The 21831-nt window shown below is 37.8% G+C and overlaps 2 protein-coding genes across 2 annotated transcripts in view; one reads left to right on the top strand and one right to left on the bottom strand.

The window, feature by feature from the left end:
- The window catches only part of LOC129238187 (tRNA dimethylallyltransferase-like), a 37826-nt gene extending 16319 nt beyond the window's left edge, over positions 1-21507 (top strand). Inside the window, exons 2-5 of the mRNA XM_054873224.1 lie at positions 886-1023; positions 19971-20168; positions 20339-20463; positions 21267-21507. Of these exons, the coding sequence (XP_054729199.1) occupies positions 886-1023; positions 19971-20168; positions 20339-20463; positions 21267-21507 (702 nt within the window). The remainder of the gene's footprint in view (positions 1-885; positions 1024-19970; positions 20169-20338; positions 20464-21266) is intronic.
- LOC129237995 (uncharacterized) lies at positions 16703-17750 on the bottom strand. Its single transcript, XM_054873020.1, has one exon. It carries the CDS (start codon positions 17412-17414, stop codon positions 16812-16814), a length of 603 nt encoding a protein of 200 aa, XP_054728995.1. The 5' UTR covers positions 17415-17750; the 3' UTR covers positions 16703-16811.
- Positions 21508-21831: the final 324 nt, after the last annotated feature.

Here is a 21831-nt window from a genome sequence, read left to right as displayed (position 1 = left end):
CTGAGACCAATTCAGTCCCCTTCCTGGCAAGTTCATCAACAATTTCATTTCTCTCTATGTTCCTATGTCCTGAACGCAAATCAGAGATATATTACCTGCACACCCAAGAGATTTGATCTGCTCCTCACTGGAGTTAACTAGTTTGGATCTGCACCATGGTTTCCTCGCTCCCACGTTCCCTAAGCATTTTGCATGCCTTTAGGATCGGAAAAACTTCTGCCTGAAAAACACTAGGAATATACTCTAATGGAACTTGCTGGATCTGTAGGGAGAAAGACGAAACCGCCAAACATCTGCTGATTTTGTACCCAGCACTGACACATAAGCAGCGCAAGCACCTGGGTAAACATATTTTACCAGATTATCAAATAAAACTGAATAAAATAGGACAAATACTAAAATTTATTCAGGAAGTTGGGCTCAAAGAAATACTCTGAATCTATGAAAGAGGTAGAATAGATATTTCTGGTCGCAATTCTAAATCTCATCATAATAATAATAACTGCTATTAACCCTCTGCAGACAATTCAAAACTTTCGAGTGTGTTTCTGTCCTGAAAAATGGCCTCTTCTGCCTTTCCGGGGCGGCGTAAAACTACAAGTCCTTCCATTTTACAAGGCACACAACAAATGGAAAGAGCACCTAATAATAATTTTGTACCTATAGTATGCCCCTTCGATCTAAAAGATCTTTTGTGTCCACCCCAGAAGGAGTAGTTGGTGCTGAATACTTTTAGAGAAGCAGGCGCTAGTTAGTCTAAGCCCTGGCATCCCCTACACAAAAACCACTTGTTATTTTCTACTACTAAAAATATGTACAATTTTTTCTCTTTTCGTCTTATTTTTATTTAATTTCTTCTTATTTATAATATCTTTACCTTTGCAGGTTTATGCTAATCTGGACATCGCTACCGCCAAAGCCACGAAAGAAGAGCAGTCTCGAGCTAAGCATCATCTTTTAGATGTATCAACACCTAACGAACCCTTTACTGTGGTACATTTTCGTAATGCAGCTCTACCGATTGTATCCTTTTTGAAAACTTAACAAATTTTATTTAATATCTAATTATTGTTAAATGGCATAGGCCTATACAAATTTCGAACTGCAATTTTACTGAATCTACAGGGACCGGCACTCGAAATGTAACCAATTAAAAGACTAAAAATTTAGTTTGGAAAATTACTTTTATTCAATTCAAAGTAAGAAATGTGTGCAAATAATACAAAATTAAGAATCAATTTACTTTTGCTCGATATGACCACCTTTTGCCTTGACTATGACCTGTGACTTGCAGCTATTTTGGCCCACTCGCGGACAATGGCTTTTTTGAGCGCCTCGAGACTGGAGAATCTTTTACTTCGGACCTTATTCTCCAAAATGGCCCAAAGAGAATAATCCATCGGAATAACGGCTGGTTATTTGGAGTGCCGTTGTGTGGACGTTATTAAGTTCGGAACGTTGTTTTTTAGTCATTCTGGGTTCATCAAGCTTTGTGAGACGGTGCCAAAATTTTTGTCTGCCCACGGCTTCAAAGCAACCTCCAGAATACTTTCACGATAATATTTCGCATTTACCTTGACGCCAGGTTCGATTAAAACGATTGGAGAGCGCCCATCTGCGGTTACAGCGGCCCAAACCATTACCTGTGGCGGGTGCTGTCTCCTGGTGGCCAGTCGATGACTCAAATTGTCGATCAAATAAACCCTCTCGTTGTGGGAGTTTACGAATTGCTCAATTTGAAAATTTTTCTCTTCAGAAAACTCAATATTCGCAAATTTACCGCTTTCGGCCAAGCAAAGCAACTCCTTCACTCTTTCAAGTCTGACTTGTTGCTGCTTTGGTGTGAGATCATGCGCCTTTTGGATCTTGTAAGGTTTGACTTTGAGATGATTTTTCAGTATGCGGCGGATGCTACAGTCAGATATTTTCAGTTCTTTCGCCATTTGATTGGCACTTTGGGGATTTCACTCAAGTCGCTTCTTCACTTTTTGAATCATTTCATGGGACGTTGCAGTCTTTTGATGATCACCTCCATGACTGCGCGAGAGATCTGAAGTTGATTACACTTCGAGTGCCGGACCCTGTATATAGTATACTTAGGACGGTGTAAACTGCTAGGCCTGCAGTGATTGTGTGATATAAGAATCTGCCTCTCATAAATTTTCGTCTACAATCTTATTTACAAGAATATCAATTGCAATATGCTGGCTAATCTCTTTAAGGGGTAAGGGGATTACCAGAGGCCCGAAAAAATTATGATTATGATTTTCAATATATGTTTTGCTAGTGAATTTCTTTATTTTACATTACAAAATTAACAATATGGCGGCCTTAGCAAATATTTTTCAGATTTTTTGTTTTTTTTAATTGTTTTTAAAAAAATCTTCGATCAGTCACAAGCCTTTTATGTTTTCCAAAGGTAGTATAAATTTTATTGAAATCTACGGTGTTTAAACATAGTTTTGAAAAAAATGCATTTAAAGTTAGCTAATTGCTCTCGAACGCTCCGGAGCGCCCGAGCGCCCTTTGTTAATTGTTGAATAACTCGAAAAGTATTTGTCGGATTCACTTCAAAATATAATCTTTTTATTATTTTATTTTATTATATTTTAAGAAAATGCAAAAAAAAAACTAATTTTTGACCGACTGACTACCCCTAACCCCTTAAAACCATATTTCGTTCGGCACTCTAAAAATAATCGCTTACAATAAAACGCCGCGTACTTCGAATTTAAAATTTATTTCCTTAAATTTATGGTGCATTTTATTACGCATTACTGCATTATTAATGTGTTTTTAAGTGAATTAAATTCTTGAATAAACCCTGAAGTAGAATGCGAAAGGAAACTCTAAAGTGGAATATAATTTTTTTTCTCAATTTAGAAATGTGCAGTGTGACCTGCGGAAGGTTTTTGTGAAAAAAAATTTGTAAAAAAATACAAAAATTGTGTAAATTCACAATCATATTTGAAACTTGTGAATTAGACAGCTGCAGTACACAATTAGACAGGCAATGGAACGCGCAAAGGTCAAAATAAAGACCTCAATCACCAAAAATCAGATTTTTATTTCATTTCTTTTTGGTAAAAAACAGAATTGGATGATTACTTGTTTGTATATTTCTGGAAAAAGTCATATTCACATGGCATACATACATACATACTAAATACTAAAAACATCCTAAATTTTTTTACAGTTTTTTGATGGGATATTTTTTATTAAAAATCTCCAAGTATGTATTTTAATGATTTTTTTAAATTAAAATCCATTGCTGAATTGATTATACTGAATGTATGTAAATATATTTAGAAAACCATACAAATGTATTTTTAAATTTTCGCGGTGATCTGGCCAGCATTTATTTCTAGCCTCTCAGGAATTCGTTGTCCCAGTTTCCTAACAAATCTGAAGTGTATTTAAATCTTTGAACATTAATCTGCGCCCAACAACAACAGCAACTGCCATAGTGGAATATCTAAAAATAATATTTTGCCACAGTTAAAGTCATTAATGCCATCTCACCAATCCAACACACATACACGCCAAGACAACAGTAGAGCAGCGAAGAGGAAGCAGCAGCAACAGCAAACATTTTGACACTCATCAGCTATCATAGTGCACCCGACAACGGGTGACAAATGTTGTCATAAAAATTTACGGAAACACCGCTAGATGCTGAACTGGCGGCTCTGTCATGGCAGCCAATGTGTGTTCACTAAGAATTTCACCACGTCAAATGACCGGAGAGACGGCATAGGACACACGACATGCATAGTATAATGTGTACACATATACATATATGTACATATACATATCTATGTATATAGTATATATATAAGTATACAGTAAATATATATCATTTTAGTCCAGTACTTCTTGCACTTTTTCATCACTCCTGAACGGATTGACTGAGCGAATGAATCGCTTGCTTTGTCAGCAAATATTTAGCAACTAATATTTTATTTTTAAATATTTATTAAGAAAATTTCGTTAGACAGCAGAAAGAAAAGTACGCTCATACATACATATACATACATAAAAATATACTTTTTATTTAAAATTATTTTGGCTTCTGTGTGCTATCATCAAATACATAGATTGTGGGCAATTAAACAAAAGTATGGCACTTGGGACGCCACAAATGGCGCTAGTAGTGACGGCAGGGTGGGTAGTATGACCGTTTTGACTGAATAAAAAAATACTTTTAGTTTCATGCAGTGCCGTTTGTGGAAAATTTTTTTTTTCATACGAGTATTACACCAAAATTTAATAGCGACTTATAAGACTTGGTGAGAAAAAAATTACATTTTGGATTTATGCACCATTCTGTGCTCTAAAGCTCAGCTATTTGAAGTCAAAACAATTTTGAGAATATGTACTTTCGTTTAAATGATTCCTTTTACATGATTTACGATTATGTATGATTTATGGGCGATAATACCGAGCACTGAGCACGTCAGGCTATGTGAAGTGAAAACTTGTCTTGCGTTCGAAAAAAAAAAAACAATTAAAAGCAAATGGTATCTGTTTTTAGAAGAAACTATTGAAAATACTACACAGAAGTTGCCTTCAAAATTTAAAATTAAAAAAACTTGGGTACGCTGCTTTATAGCCCATTAAATTTTCCCCATATAATGTCATATGAAAAATGTCGTGCATTCGCATAATTCAATGATAAAAGGTTTGCTCAGTAAGCAGCTCTCCCGTTCTCTCTTGACAAATCGGCTCCCTTAGTAAGACACTGGGTTGCCATCTCTAGAAATTTTGAGTAAAAGTGGGTGAAAAGTAAAATTTGTAGAAAACACATTCCATTTTCAAAATGGTATGCTTACGAGCAACAACTCGCTAAAGAGTTTTCATCGGTATGTTCAGGACTATGGTAGTATGACATGGAATACATACCGCTTAAGTCAGAACATGATAGACTAATTGACGCAATCCGAGATCTATGAATGGTGAATTTACAAAGCTTTATTTCTTATGATGTGGTGATTTAGACGGAATTCATGTTTTTCAAAGAGCTAACATTTCCCGAAGAGCAACGACAAGAAGAATAATTGGGTAGACCCGACACGATCGATAACATTGCATACGTCATTATAAAAAAGTTGGGATTAACGGAACTTATTTCCAATGAGCCCACCTTCCCATGGGTGGATGAACTGTCCGGAGGAGGCTTAGCAAAGCACAGTAACAGCATGCAAAAGCTTCTCATAAAAAACCATCTACCGGAATCGGCTTGAAACTGTAGGTCCCTCCATTTGTGGAACAACATCAAGACGCACACCACAAATAGGAGGAGGAGCTCGGCCAAACACGCAAAAAAAACACTTAAAATAATAGGAACGTGACGAAGTACCAAGTTTTATAAATTTTTATACTTCAGGGTATGCAGTTTTTTGTATAATAAAGCGTGGCTAAGCCACTTAAACTGCCACTTTATTACACCCAACTTCAATGGACAATAAAACTCCATAACCACAATTTTATAAGGTTTCTGAGTAAAAAGTTGGGGGTTTTAATGTATTTTTTATTAGAAAATTTATTCGAAAAACTACTGCACCATTGCAAAGCTTATGGGTTGTTAATGGTTTTTGTGTAACACAAATGGTAGCTGGTGGTGCTATCTGGTCGTTTTTTACTGGCCAGCGCAACTTTCTGCGTTTGATTTACCATACGATGGGTTCCTCATTTGGTGATATCCACAGCGCGCGGGCTGTTAGAAAAAACTTTTTCTTCATTTTGGTCTTTCCCCGAGATTGGTCTTTTCCTGATTTCTCTCTGATTTCCGAATGGTAGTCACGCACCAACAGTTTATCAAGTTTGCTTCTCTAACTACTAAATTATTATATCTTTTCCCATATTTGTAAATTACCGTTATAAGCAGAGCGGTTGAAAATACTGCACGATTTTCCGCATTTGCAACACCCAAATAATTTGAGGGAACATCAAGAATCATTTCATCAATCAACTGGCATATCCTTTCGCCTTTTCTACTCAATGATAAATCATATTTCGTTCTCCCAAAATATGCTACTTAATATTTTGAGCGCATACTGAGGTGCCCAATGGCAGCGGAAATGGCTGTTTGACAATTTGTGTGAATTTAAAGTGCCTGCACTTCGGTGCCATCTTCACGAAATGTCACTTTAGTAATTTGATTGACAGCTTAATTTACTGAGAAACATACAATTCATATGCAATTCATGCTTCCAAACATGCAAACTTTCGTTCGTAATTTTGTAGTTGTGTCTGTGTCTGAATGTCGTTGAAAAGCGAAAAATTTATTATATGTTAGTTGCCACCGTTAATTATAATAATAATTACTGGATGTGTATTTGTTGATGACGAGCGAACGATGACTGAGTTCCCGCTGCTGATGAGGTTCGTCAAGTTTTTAATATCCAGCCCTACTACGTATGTATAAGTGGGCGTAGCAAAGAGATGAGAGCCAAGATACTTAAATCTTAGCCCCGCGAGAGCAGGACAGCTAAGTAAAAGGTGCTGAGGTGAGTCCACCTCATCCTCCTTACAACTACCGCAAAAACGGACTCGAAGTAATGTCCTGTAAGGGCACCCACGAAATTCGAGAGCTGAGATTTTGTTAACCTCAGGAGATCCCTCGAGCGCTTCCGATCCATTCGTGGCTAGAAAGATTTCGTGGCCTTACAAGTTTGTGTACTTGTAGCGCTCGCTTAGTTAACGCGAAGCCCAACTCTCCAGGAGCAGACCGCAGATAGTCAACGGGATCCCAATACTCTCATTTCGCGGGAAAACTAACTCGCAAGTTCCCACTGGTCAGCTCATCCGCTTCGCAGTTTCTTGCAATGTCGCTATGACGAGGTACCCAAAGGATGCGATCTAGAGTAAAGTCAAGCATTCACCAACCAGTTTCGAGTACACCATCATCGAGCCCAGGGCTTGTCGCTTGGTTATCTGAGTAGATATTAAGCTTCGTGATAGATATTAATCCGAGTAAATATTAATCGTCGCATAATACTATTCCACCAACCCTTCCTTCCAATTTCGAGCTATCCGTGAACAGGTTCACCAGACCCTGCTTCCAAATGTGAGTGGAGAATGTTCCGTTTGAACTAAGCAAGGGTGTAGATTGATCCGTCGTCAAGGGGATGAATCCAAACTTTCTGAGGATACATGAGTGTTCGCAATTGAGATCAAGCCTGTAGCCAGAGCCTCATAGTCTGATAGCGGCACGTGCAGTTTTGCGCGGCAGTTTTGCTTGCAATGTGTACAGAGTTTGCGATTTCTTTACAAACGTGGTGAGTATTTGAAAGAAACTCCCAAAATTGTAAATCGAAAAAGGTAATGGAATCGCAAACAAAGTGAAAATTTCTTCGAAAAAGAAACTATCAGCAAGTGGCGACTAATGGATTTTAAGAAAAGTCAAAACAACGCCTTCAATTTTTGCTTCTAAAAGTGCATCAGACATCAAAATTTATTTAAATAAGGGTGTGAGTGAATCAAAAATTCGAAGAGTTCTGCTAAAAACTAAGCACCGCGGAAAAGTAGCTGGCAATTTGCCACCGGTCAATGAATGCAAACAAAAACAAAAAACGTTTGGAATGTGCCAGAGAGTATTCAAAGCAACCTCAGCAAAATCTGGAATGTAGTAATTTTTACTGATAAATCAAAATGTAATTTTCTCTCTCTTAAGCGGACACCTAAGGGACTGTAAAATTTGTCAGTGGGAGGTGTCCGCTTAAGAGAGGTGCCGTTAGGAGAGAGTACACCGGGTATGGAGAAAGCCGAATACAGAGATGCATCCTACAAATTTACCTCTCATCGTCAAACCTGTTGGAGGTTCCGCGGTGTGGATGTGCATGTTATCACTTGGTGTAGGAATGTAGTGTTTATAGATCAATGGAAAAATTTAAATATACTGAAGGAAAATCTAGGGCGCAGTGAAAATAGAAATTGCATGCTGACACTGATCCTAAGCATACATCATTTAATTTCCGCATGTGAACACTCAATGGTATTAAAAATACTCCCTCAGTAATTTTTGTATCTTTCCACTGCACTTGCGCTTGCATTGGTTGGATTTCTTTCGAAGTCACTGTATTTTATATGATGCTGATAGTACCGCTGATTTCGCTGGCCAATTCATCTTGTTTTGGAAGACTCATTTCAAAGGCAGTTCCGCTTTTGCGTTTGATATTTGGCATATAACTTCTAGGCTTTCAATGTACTTATGAGATCCGTGATACCATCAATTTTATATATCAGTCCTGTACCGTAATATGAGAAGTAATTCCCAATCATGTTTTTAGCTCTTCCGTGCTGAATGGCCTTGACAGTATTAAGGGTGATAACCAGCATTTGGTCTCCTTCTTACGTACTAACTCTGAGCCTTCGAGCCAAAAAGACCACTTTGCTCTCGTGGGTCCAAAAATATTTCTCCAGTTCGATTGCCCATTTGGCGTGAGGATCTGCAAAGCTTTTTGTTTTTTTTTTCTTTTTTGCTTTGCGCTTTCAAATTTGACTCCAACAAAAGTATTTGCAATGTCATTGCACTCACATTGAGCTTTAGCTTTTTCCTTATCATCTGGGAACTAAAATAAACTACCGTCTCATTAAACTAAATATTAGTTTGGGGAAAAAGACATCCATTATTTTTATTTTTTATTTTACGCAAATGGTTTAATACTCTTTTATGGTCGATCTTTAGCTTCGGGACGAAGTTTCGACTAGTAACATGCCGGTCAATTTCGACGACGGGCCTGCCTGTGCGAGGTCCAGTATCGGCACCATAAATACCATTCACAATTTCAGAAGCCTGGCTTGCATTTTCGCCTTTATCAAAGACAAATTGTAAAATGTCCTGAATTTGTTTTTTGTTGACTTGCATATTTAACACCCTATAAATCATAACTGAATGAATTAAACAAAACCAGGGCGCATTCATTAAAGGTGGTGGTACTAAACAAACAACAATGTTTTGTAGGTTTGATTGTCAAAGCAAAGCAAAACTAGAAAACAAATAATGAATTCGCCTTGTTTCATTCTAAGCTGACAGCCACGTGGACACAGCGAAAAAAAAATAGATTCGTCTTGAACAAAACACAGCAAAAGAATTTTTAGTGTGAAATGTCACCTTGACAACGAATATAAACTTTGAAGGGGGTAAACGATAAAAAGAAATGAACAACATTTTTACTATCCATTTTTTTATGGTTTTTATTAATATTGGAAAAGAAAAAAAAAAGTTAAAAAATTGTGGAATTACAGGCCGGCGGAGTGGGCGCATCATTAGTTAAGATGTCGCTATCGGATTCCGCCAAATCAAAGCAAAAAAAAAAAAAACAATTCACAAAATGGCATCACCTTGAAAAAAAAATTTGTTTACCCTCTTTTTTTACCTTTTCAATTTTTTTAAAAATACTTCAAACTTAATTTTTTCAAACTTCAAAGCGATCTGTCAAGTAGAACTTGAGATATCATGACGACCATCTCAAAAAAAGTAGTTTTGAAAAAATCGCGTTTGAAGTTTGAGCAACAATTCCAATAGAATAACTTAGATCATAATATTACTACCCACTCTAGATTAATGCCGATATATTTCTAGGTATATATTACAGAAGTATATATGTATGTATGTATATATGTATAGAATAAATAAAGGTTGTGTGTGATATAAGAGATTTTCTGGAAAGAACGAGTCCTCAAGTCGTCCGGTAACATCTGCGGCGTCACACCACGTCACAAAATTCGCTGTATCTCCGAAAATAATTCGAATTTTTAAAAATTCGTTGAAGGGCATATTTTTGAAGGTCTAAACTTTGAAAATATGCAAAACAAAAATCGATTTTTTCAAATTTCTAGACGAGAAAACCCCGTTAATTGTTTGATGGATACTTGACGAGATATCGATCGCTACACCCATTTACCGAGCAAATAATGGATTTCTTGACCCCCAAACTTATATTTTACGGTCTGGTTTTCCTGTGTAAATCGTTTTGGGTCGGAAATTTCCGAATGTTTCTTGAATTTTCAAGGAGGTGAACACTTGCTGAACAGAATTTTTGTATTTCTTTGTAGGTTTTGTTTTCCTTCGGCAGTTTTTTGATCAGCAGTACTCTTATTATTACGTACGTACACATACATATGTATCTATGCAAAGACACGAACGAATATGTATGACCAAGTCAAATTCAAGGGTTATATACGTCCAGCAGCGCCAAAACTGCCCTAAAAGAAAAACTGTTTTTAAAGGGATAACAATAGAGATAAATATAAAAAAAATGTATGCAATATTAGTAAAATTAATTCTTAGAATTCATAAAAAAATTATTTTAATTTTTCTTTACAAAAATTAGTAAATAAAAAATCACGTGACCCAAAGTACAATGAAAAAAAGTCGTTCCACGGTCTGCTTCATTTCTCCTTGAAATGTTGATGGATCTGTAAAAAGTAAAAAAAATCTTGTAAAATAAAGTTGTGGTTATAGTCTGTCGAACCACATTTTTGAACTTCGAAAAATTTTCCAATTTACGGCATTTAAAAAAAGTACGCGTTTGACGACATAAATGTCACACTTTAATAATGTTTATAAAATCTTTTAGTAAAAATATCAAAAATCAAAACTAGAGAAAACACTTTCGAATATTTAGAAAAAACCGCATCAAAAAATATTAAAAACTGTATGAGTTATCATGCAGACCGTGCCGGAAAAAGTAGTTTCGAAAAAAAACGAGTTTAAACTTTCAAGTGCAAACGAAGGACAGTTACCTGTGCGCATCAAACTCTCGTCGGGCAGTTACATTTTCTACCATAACTTTGTATCCATGGGGAATTTTTACAATCGACTTGCACATAAATACGCCTAAAACTATAAAGAAAAATAATATGTAAAAAAATCGATTTTTTGAAAATTCTGCACGTATGTAACCCCTTCAATCATTTACTGTATGGTTTGGGTAGAGCGTTACGTTAACGCATACCGCAGCTGGCAGTGCTCTTATTGCGAACATAGTAACTGTATTTACATACACACATACATATGTACATATATCATGCACGTATTCACATCGTACCGCCGACTCGCAAGTACCACGCAGTTTCTACGAGTGAGAGGAAATAAAACTCAGTAAACAAATTGAATGAGAAGTTTTCAAATTATCGCAAACGTTAATTGAATCCGAAATAAACATTTATTATTTGTCATAACCGACAAATGGGTTCCAAGAATGAAAACATCCAAAGAGGTGTAAAATTGCACTCGAAAAAGCGAGTCTCTTTGCAGGAGACGGCTGATAATGATCATTAATTGCATATTTTTTGTGGGCTACAACGTTCGGCTGACAGCTCATGAAGCCATCACACCATAAATAAAAGACATTCCGAAATACTTTTTTGTACATAAAAAAAGAAGAACTAAATGATGAGCTTTTAAAATGTTGTCACTTTCGGTGCTTTCGAGTGGGGATGTTCGCTAAATCATTTCGGCGATCGCTAATGAAATGCAATCGAGAGTTAACATATCAACTAATTAAGGTTTAGGTGGAGTTCGAAGTAACGCGGTTCAAGTTGAAAGAAATACCATGAGTCGAAGTAACACAAAGTCATTGTCATCAGCAGCATAAAACGGACGCCACAGCTAAGGCCCCCACCAGCAGCTACTTTTTGAACCCAACGGGCAAATAAACAACTGCGCTGAACAGCCCGAATTGCACGCAAATCGAAACAACGCGATAAAAGCATAACCGAAGCGTATGTAAACAAAAAATCAGGCAGAGAAAAAGTGCATAAACCAAACAAAAACATGCAAACGCCGAAAAGAAAAAGAGAAAAAAAAAACAGAAAAAATCACAGCTTTTTAGCGTCTTGCGGCGAAATGCCACTCAGCCACTCAGCTACCAAGCAGCCAGTCAAGCCCAGGCAGGCAGACGCGACTGCGCGCAAACCTTGTGCAAGTTCAAAAACCTGTATGAATGAGTCAATCGGTAAACAAAACAAAAACCAACAGCCATCGCGCGCCGGCCGGCTACGTGTGTTGCATTAGTCGATGCGCCGTAGACGTCGCGCAAAAACTGAACAATAAAACAGCAGCAATGCCGGTTGGACGCCGGGTCTGGTTAAGCAGACAGACGCGGGGCCGATCGGCCGGCCGGCCGGCTTTTTGGCCATGGCTCCACTTAAGCAATTCGCTTTTAATAAACAAACCGGCATTGCATGCGCACTCAAAGTTCAGCCGCATGGCCGGAGGGAGCGGGAGATAAGCCGCCAGCCGCACAGACGCATCAGCGAATTCGCAACAAACGCACGCACGCACACACACACGTGTACATATGTGCATGTACGAGTACTACTTGGTTTGACGGCGCGCATAAGAGTAGAGTAGACGTCGATCGGTCATGCAGCGAGTCATGCGGCCAACAACACAAAAGTGCCTTTTGTATGCATCATCGTGTATGCTTCATACTTACGTGCATATGCATATACACACACACATATGTATGTGTGCATACTTCCGTAGACGCCCGAGTATTTGTTGTATGTATTGAAGGCACAGTGCAAACATTTATTGGAATGTTTTTATTTTGCAGCAGCCATTGTTGTTGCTGCCGCTTTTTGCTTGCATTTATTTACTTAAGCGCGCAGAAACAACATCGCAAACAGACGCGCTATGAAAGCAACAAGAAAAAGTCATATTTTAACACTCCATAAACAAATATAGCAAAAAAAGAAATTGTGCATGTATGTATGTGTGTATGTTTGTATGCACATGTGTATCTGTTTATGTGCAAAGTACGCCAAATGTTTCTTACTCTTGACCGATAAAATAATGTCATTAAACAAATGCAATGTTCGATAATGAATTATTAAATAAATAGAAAAGAAAACGAATAACGTCGGCTTCTTCGTAGGCACCGAAGTGGTTTATGTGCTCGTGCTGCTAAATTCATATAGAACACGCGCAGTTCTGAAAGTTGGATTACATATGCAGTAGTACGACGCGCCAATCATTGCAGTTTCCCCGCCTAAAAAAATGGTTTACATTCATTAACAAGTTTTGACTATTTATTTGGTTCTTATTTAATTTAGAATTTTTTTATGAAAATATAAGTTCATTCCCAAACTTTGAGCAAAATTAAAAAGAAAAATTAAAAATTCTTCATAAAAGTTTCAAACTACAGGGTCCGGCACTCGAAGTGTAACCAATTAAAAAGGTCATAAATTTAGTTTGGAAAATTACTTTTATTCAATTCCGAGTAAAAAATGTATGAAAATAATACAAAATTAAAATTCCATTTACTTTTGCTCGATATAAAATCCTTTCATCTTGACTGTGGCCTTGAGACGATGCAGAAACGAATCGCAAGTTGCCCGAATGTGACTCGAAGATATTTTGGCGCATTCGCGGACAATGGCTTTTTTCAGCGCCTCGAGACTGGTGATTCCCTTAATTCGGGCCTTACTCTCCATAATGGCCCAAAAGGAATAGTCCATCGGAATCACGACTGGTGAATTTGAGTGACGTTATTAAGTTCGGAACGTTGTTTTTTAGCTATTCTTGGTTCACTCGAGCCTTGTGAGACAGTACCGAGTCCTGCTGATACGTCCATGGTCTGCCACCGAAATGTTTATCTGCCCATGGCTTCAAATAATCCTCCAGAATACTTTCACGATAATATTTCGCATTTACCTTGACGCCAGATTCGATGAAAACGATTGGAGAGCGCCCATCTGCGGTTACGGCGGCCCAAACCATTACCTGCGGCAGGTGCTGCCTCCTGGTGGCCAATCGATCACTCAAATTCTCATATGAACAATCGGTCAAATAAACCCTCTCGTTTTGGAGGTTTATGAATTGCTCAATTTGAAAAATTCACTTGTCAGAAAACGTAATGTTCGGATATTGACCGCTTTCGGCAAAGCGAAGCAACTCCTTCGCTCTCTAAAGTCTGACTTGTTGCTGCTTTGGTGTGAGATCATTCGCCTTTTGGATGTTGTAAGGTGTGATTTTGAGATCATTTTTCAGTATGCGGCGGATGCTACCTTCAGATATTTTCAGCTCTTTCGCGTTTGCATTTGATTGGCACTTCGTCGGCCATTTCACTCAAGTCGCTTCACTTCACTTTTTGAACCATTTCACGTGACGTTGCAGCCTTTTGAAATTCATTACTGATTTTCTTTTTCCGCATTTACGAGATGCGAGATGCTTCCAAGCGCTTGTAAACAATACTCTGGACTGTCATTTAACTACTGTCATTGCCAACTAACAGACAACTAATGCTCGAGCGAGCGGCCTGAAGTTGGTTGCACTTCGAGTGCCAGACCCTGTATTTAACCAGAATCTTCAGAAAAGTTTCGAACACGTAGTTTTATAGCCCCTTGAATTTTGTATAATAAAGTGGCTCGAAAATCGCATTGATTTATGAATTTTTTTTGTTTTTGCTGGCGGCCTTGTGCATTTTCTCCAACAATGTTTTTATCTTCTGCTCAAATATGAACGAGACGGTATCAATAAAACGGTCCGCGGATGACATATGGCAAAAATAAATTTTTTGTTTTTTGGTAGGACTGTTATAAGCTTACATGGCAAATTTCAGCGTAATATGTCACATAGTTTGTTTTCTGTGCTACTGTAAACAAGTCAAGCTCGAGTGTGTTCTTCGAATTCTCTTTTATGACTTCAATTGTCTCAAAATGTTTTCCACGGAGCTGCAACTTGAGCTTGGGAAACAGGAAAAAGTCACATGGAGCCATATCAGGCGAATACGGTGCTTGCGGAACGATATTAACATAATTTTTGTTCAAATAATTACGAACAAGACGTGATGTGTGAGCTGGTGCATTATCGTGATGCAAGAACCATGACTTGTTGTCCCACAATTCCTTCCTTTTAAGACGAATGTTCTCGCGCAAACGCTTTAAAACGTCTAAATAGTATTCAGCGTTAACCGATTTTGCGATTTGTGCGATTTTCAAGCACAATTTCCTTTACTTTTCCGATGTTTTCGTCGTTTACTGATGTTGCTGGACGACGTTCATTAGGCAAGTTTTCAACCGATGTACGGCCCTCTTTGAACGATTTTTACCACTGGAAAACACGTGCACGCGATAGATCAGAGTCCCCATAGGTTGTCTGCAACATTTTTAAGGCGTCTGAAGCAGAAATTTTGTTGGAATAACAAAATTTCAAACAAATTCTTTGTTCAACTTGAATTTCCATCGTTAAATTCGAAGAACACACTCGAGCTTGACTTGTTTACAGTAGCACAGAAAACAAACTATGTGACATATCACGCTGAAATTTGCCATGTAAGCTTATAACAGTCCTATCAAAAAACAAAAAATTTATTTTTGCCATATGTCATCCGCGGACCGTTTTATTGATACCGTCTCGTTCATATTTGAGCAGAAGTTATATGAAAGAAGACACTTTATTATATCAAAATATCAATAGCTCTGAGTTCTCGCACCCATACGACGGGGGTGCAGTCAGTATCCGTGTTAGAAATGAAAACACAATTTTTTCAAAAAATTTTTTTTTTTATTTCTCAACATATGTCGAGCTCTTACAGTGCGGCTTTGACGACTTGTGCAACATGGGGCCTGGCGTTGTCGTGAAGGGATATGGTTTGGCCATGTCGATCAGGTCTTCTCAGTCGAATAGCCTCATTCACGCCATGTAGCTGGGCAATGTAGAGCTTCTTGTTGACCGTAGCATTCTTTCCGAGCATCTTACATATTTCACAAATTTTTGAAAGTCCCAGGGCACTCCCTTCTCTTGTGCACGGACTGATGTGGATTATCGTGCAAGCTTTTAGCGGCAAGTTCAATATTTTCATTTGTTCTCGATGTTTAGCTGGGCCCGGCCGTGGCTGTTTGTCACCGATCTTGTTGCCCAGAAGCTTCACACCAATGGACGAATATTCTAACGTAAACAAAATCAATGACAAAAGCAGTTTTAACCCTATCATTGAGCCTGGAATACGCTTCGACTTCAAACGTGTTCACTGCGATTTCGTGACCCGTACGAATAGCGAAGCTAACGAGGTTTCCTCCTTTAAAATAAAAACCTAATTCTGCCACCGAACATCCGGTGCATTTGTTTACTCCGATGAATGGTAATGCCACAATCCGCATAAGAGCAACTTTTCCCCATATTCTGCTCATTTACACTTGATATTGGGACAAATTGACCAAAAATCGTTTATCCAAGAAAGCCTGGCCCCCCCACTCCCAACTTATAAATCGCCAGTTAGCTAACGGGCTGATGCTGACCGATTTCGATGGTAGTCTATAGCGCAAAATTCTAATGCAAAAACGCAGAACGGCAAATAGTTTGTTATGAGATTTTTCATGGCATTCGGGTTTTGCCGTTTTCTGCCGAGTGGCGATCGCTACTAATTTTATCATTTTGGTGTTTTGTGTCCACAGAAAGTTTCAAAATCGAGCAGAATGCTATCACGTACAAACCCATTCGGTTAAGGGAGCCAAAGCAACCAAGAAAGAGAAACTTGAAAAATGTATCGAGTTATCGCATACCGAATTGTATTCCTACCGAACTCGATCTGAATACCTTTATTATTTTTATTATTATGGTCAAATGTAACTATTAATTTTCATCGAAAAAATACCGGCTGTGCTTATCATTATTATTAGTCCTTGAGAAATATATTTAACTTAAATCTTATTTATCCCAACACTCAAACAATCCTTTAAAAGTCTTGAGTTTCATTTCAAATCTGAATTTATGTATTTACTGGTTAAAAATTGCTTTTCCTGAAATCGTAAGTTTACATGGATGTTATCGCACCATTCCTTCAAAGTTCAACTCCACCTCATTTCATACTCAGCCATTCTGGCTTCTCAGTAATTGCATAGTTAGCAAGGAATGTAAACAACGAATAGCCGGTGAGTACAGTATTTTCGAGTGAACCCTCCCAGTAGCTGTCCAACAATATGGCACCGTATTTGGTCAGGAAGGCCGTTATAGCCATGCTGACATATGTATAGTTGCTCTCATTCACGGCCAAGAATGTCAAGGACATGATATTGCCCAGTATTGTAAGATCCTTCAGTGTGTTTGTGTTGCTATCGTCGCCCTCCTCCGTAAAGAGTTTGGCAATTAGATCGAAGGCTAGCGGTATGACGAACAGTCCATGTCCCAAGGCTAAGGCGCTACTCTCAGATGAAGCCAAGTACAATTCAATATTTATCAGTGGCAACTGTATAATCTCCATAACGCTGGTAGATACATCATGAATCTTGCTGCAATCTTCGCTATCCTGCTTGTAGTAGTGTATCATGCCGAGCAGACCATGACAGAGTCCAAAGGCGCACGCCGAGAAAGCATAAGGATGCTCGGCGGGCGGCATCGTATATAAAGCAAATCCTGAGGCACCCACCAAAAGGCCATTGAATACCATGGAAAGCCCGGACATTTTGCCGCTTGGAAAATTCTCTGATCAGCTGCTAATGACCTTTGGTGTAAGACCGCGTACGGGTGTCGCTGCAATTCAAACACTCCGCCGCTGTTTCTGTTTTATTTACGCGACTATTGGTCAAGTATCTGCGCATGTATTTAGAGGATTCTTTCTGGAACGACTGGTAATTTTGAATTTCGTTGTTTTCGGTGGACGAACAATAAATGGCTTGAAGTTAAATTAATCACAAAAAGATTTATAGACAATTTTGTTTGAAAAGCGAACGAAAAATTTATGATGTTTTTCACCATGTAATTTATGAAATACTGAATTGTGACGGAGGAAGTGTATGGAAAATTAAAAATTGATGCAAATGAACTGCGGAAGGTACACCAAGTAAATATGAGGATTTTGATTTTTTGATTGATGATGAAATCTTTGGGAGAGATGCTTTTATATAATTTTTTTTTGTTTTCGCGAAATAAATTTGATTTCGGTAGGGAAAAATTGAGCTAGTAATAGAAAGGGTACAAATGTTATGTTAGGTTAAGTTGAAACGGTTGCCCATAGAGAGGGCACACTTCGACGAAAATCAACAATTCGTCCTTTGTGCTACCATTGTAAGGGATATAAGAAGGCTAGGAGTGCAGAAAGTAAGAGGAGGAGGGGGAGACGACCGAACGATGACTGATTTAAGGTGGTGCTAGCCGATTCATACTGCCGATGAAGTTCATCAGGTTATCAGCTATATCAGCAGGTGTAGCAAAGAGATGAGAGCCAAGATATTGAAATCTTAGACTCGCGAGACCAGGGCAGCTAAGGAAAAGGTGCTGAGATGGTTCCACCTCATCCTCCATAAAACTGACTCGAAGTAGTGCCGAGTCTCAGAGCATGTATACCTCGTGGTTCTGTAAGGGGCACTCACGAAGAGACAGAGATTTTGTTAACCTTGAGAGATCCCTCGAACGCCTCCGATCCACTCGTGAATAGAAAGGTTTCGCGACCTTAGAAGCTTGCCCAGCGTTCGCGTAGTTGACGCGAAGCTCACCTCTCGTTTTGCGGGATAAATTCCTAGCAGCTCCACTGTCTGGCTAGTTCCTCCACCTCGCTGTTTCCTGCAATGGCGCTATAACCAGATAGCCAGATGAATTCGATGAATTCGGATGCGATGGAAAGTGAAGTCAGACATTCCTCAACCAGCTTCAAGAACACCATCATCAAGCCCAGCCACTGGAGTAGATAGAAACCTCTTTGACTGTTATTGCAAAAGTGAGTAACCAATAAGCTGCTCCTTTAATTGCCGCTGCCTCTATTTGGAATACAGAACTTGAGTCTGATAAGTGGCAAATGGAATAGGAATACGATAGCGAACACTAGTGCCAAAGCGTTTATCAGTACGAATTATATTAGTGAGAATTCGTGTCCGAATAGGAATAAATTCCACATACAAATACAAACATCAATGCTAAGACAAATGCCTATAGGTATATATCAGTGGACTTTTGGCAAAACGACTTAAGGGGTCCCGGTGGTCTAGAATTTCCAAAACATTGTTTTTCTTTTTTAATATTTCGAAAGTAAAGTATCTTAAGAATATACTGTGAAATTTGCATTCGGAAATTCTCAATATTATAACTTCTACAGCCCATTAACTTGGTAAAGAGCGGTCCGTGCGCTCTTGTACCTCAAACTTTAAACTCGTTTATCTCGAAACGACTTTTTTCGACCTGGTGTTTTTAACAAAAAAACAAACTATTCAAGCGAATCGTCTGAAATTTTAATATGTTGTTCACAATATCAAAGGCTATCGCGCATAATACAATCATATTATTATTTTAATTATTTCGTGTTTTTTTTATTACAAAACTGAAAAAAAAAAATTTTAGAGTGTCAAATTCATTTTGTCAAATTTTTTTTTTTATATTTTAGTACGAGGCATAGTTACAGTTATACCGATTAATAAGTTTTTTCGTTTTTGTGTTTCAAATAAATAGAAAAGCCGAAATGGACAACACCGTTCAGGTCCAATTTTTCGGGAGGGTCAACTTAAGCGCCATTTTTAAAATAAAAAAAAAAAATTATTTTTGTATGTAAAAAAAGTTATATAAAAAGCTTAAAAATTAAAATAATTTTTATCATTTTTTTACTGTAAAAAAAGGACTAGAGCTCCTTAAGTTACTTTAACTGGATTTTGCACTAAGGCTAATCAATTCTGATTTATCATAGAAAAATTTAGTTTTGTAATAAACTTTTATTGAGAAGCCTACTCCAGCTATGAATAATTACATACAAAAATTAGAGAAAAGCGAGTCGTTGAGTCCCTAACTGAAAAAATGCTAATCGACTTAAGTGGTATAAAAATATAGTCGAAACAAAGCTCCAAAGATTGTAGAAAATTCATAAAAATTTAACCAATTTCAAAAATTATAAAAATGTTCAACTTCGCTCAAAAATCGCTTTGACTTTTTACAATTTTTGTTTTTTTTTTCTTTCGTGCGACATTAAGAAATTTCTACCACTCAGTGTAAAATATCCTATAAAAATGTCTCGGAAATATCCTCAACTCCAAACAAGATCGAAAATCTTTTAGCTCAATCAAAATGCCCGATCGTGGTGGGCGGCACCAACTACTACATTGAATCATTGCTGTGGGACATATTAGTTAGCCCGAAAGACGCCGACGAGCTGGACAGCATAGACAAGAAGTTTGCGCTCTCAAGCGCAGAAACAACTGAAAAGGAAGATGCAGCAACGCCTAAAAATTCGAAAAATGTAAGTTTTTTTAGAAATCTTTTTTTTTAATCTATATACCAGCTGATCACATACTAAGCACAATATATTATTCAAGGCGCGCTAATTATACTAAAATAACTCACGTTAACATGTTTTATGTCGTAGATTTATTTTCACAGTACATTTGGTTTTTTGTCTCATGCCTTTAGCCTTTATTTCTGCCCGTCGCTGAAATGACTGCAATGTCATCTGAGTTGTTGCATAACCATTTAAGGAAAATTGATACGGACTCAGCAAATCGCATACATCCAAACAATAAAAGAAAAATTATGCGGTGAGTTGACTAAAAATATTTAAAAAATTTTATGAAAAATTTTAAGTACGTAGAAGAGAAAAGAAAAATAAGAGAAAAAGGTGTGTAAAATTGCTTCAACATTTCGCAAGCAAACTTGATATGATACGTTTAGCTCTGATACGCGTGCGTGCTGATTGATCTTAACGCATTAATACGACAGACGACGCACAGAAGCTGCATTGATATTTGAAATTTATTTGCTGCATGCGATGTTGAACATATTCTTTCATATACATAAAAGACTTTCGAACAAATGCTTCATATGGAAGAAAATTGTCAACAGCGCACACAAAAACAAAACACAATTTCAGAAATGAATGCAATTTTTGAGGGACATAAAACTTACACTTTATTGTATCAAAATTGAATGGGCTCTAAAACCGCATACTTGGAATTTCAAAAATTCTGATCAAAAAGTTGAAAATTGTGCTGATAATTGTTTGAAATTTCTTAAATTTTCATGAATTTTCTTCAAAGTTACACAATGAACTATAATATATTTTTAAAAAAAATTTAGGAAAACAATTTAACACGAAAATTATTGCGAATATTGCAAAAAGATAAAGTGGCTTAATTACCATTTGTAAACGCTAGCTTGTGAAGCTGAGGCTGCCTCTCGTGGCCACCATCGCCAAACAACTGATCAAGAGTAACCTCGCCGTTGACCATCCTGTGCGAGAACGGAATGGTCATCTGCTGCTTACAGAGGAAGACCAACTTGCAAGATTGAAGTGACACTTTGTGTCGGTATTAAACCATATCTTGGCGGACCACGCCCCTAGATTTGCTGACGCTTTAGTGCCGATTAAGAACACCACTCGAATAAGAGCCGATGCTCTCAGTGGCAGCGAAGTAAATGCCACTATAAAAACATTATCGAAAAACAAAGAAGTAGGAATTGATGACACACCTGCTGAATTCTTCACAGCGTACCCCGATTTTGCTCCAGAACTGCTTCAACTGCTCTCATCAGTAAAGCCTGGGATAACGAAAGTTTTCCAACCGAATGGACTGACGGTATGATATTATTATCAAGATCGCAAAAATAGGTAACCTGAGAGATTGTGATAATTGACGAGGTATTTACGTGCTGCCCGCGGTCCCTTAGGTTATGGCAAAAGTCATCCTTGATCGGCTAAGAGATCACCTCTCTTACAAGCGGCTTTTCGAGCAGGATCCTTTTGTACTGACCATATAAACGCTGTTAGAATTATCATGGATGAATCTCAGAGTTCAGAGCTGACTTAAGTTGATGTTCATCGATTTAAAAAAGGCTTCCGACAGCGTGCACAGATACTGCCTGCGATTTGCCCTGTGCTGTCGAGGCGTTTCCGAAAAACTCATTTC

Source organism: Anastrepha obliqua, chromosome 2 (assembly GCF_027943255.1).
Source record: "Anastrepha obliqua isolate idAnaObli1 chromosome 2, idAnaObli1_1.0, whole genome shotgun sequence".
Lineage (NCBI taxonomy): Eukaryota > Metazoa > Arthropoda > Insecta > Diptera > Tephritidae > Anastrepha > Anastrepha obliqua.
This window is presented reverse-complemented; position numbering and strand designations above follow the sequence as displayed.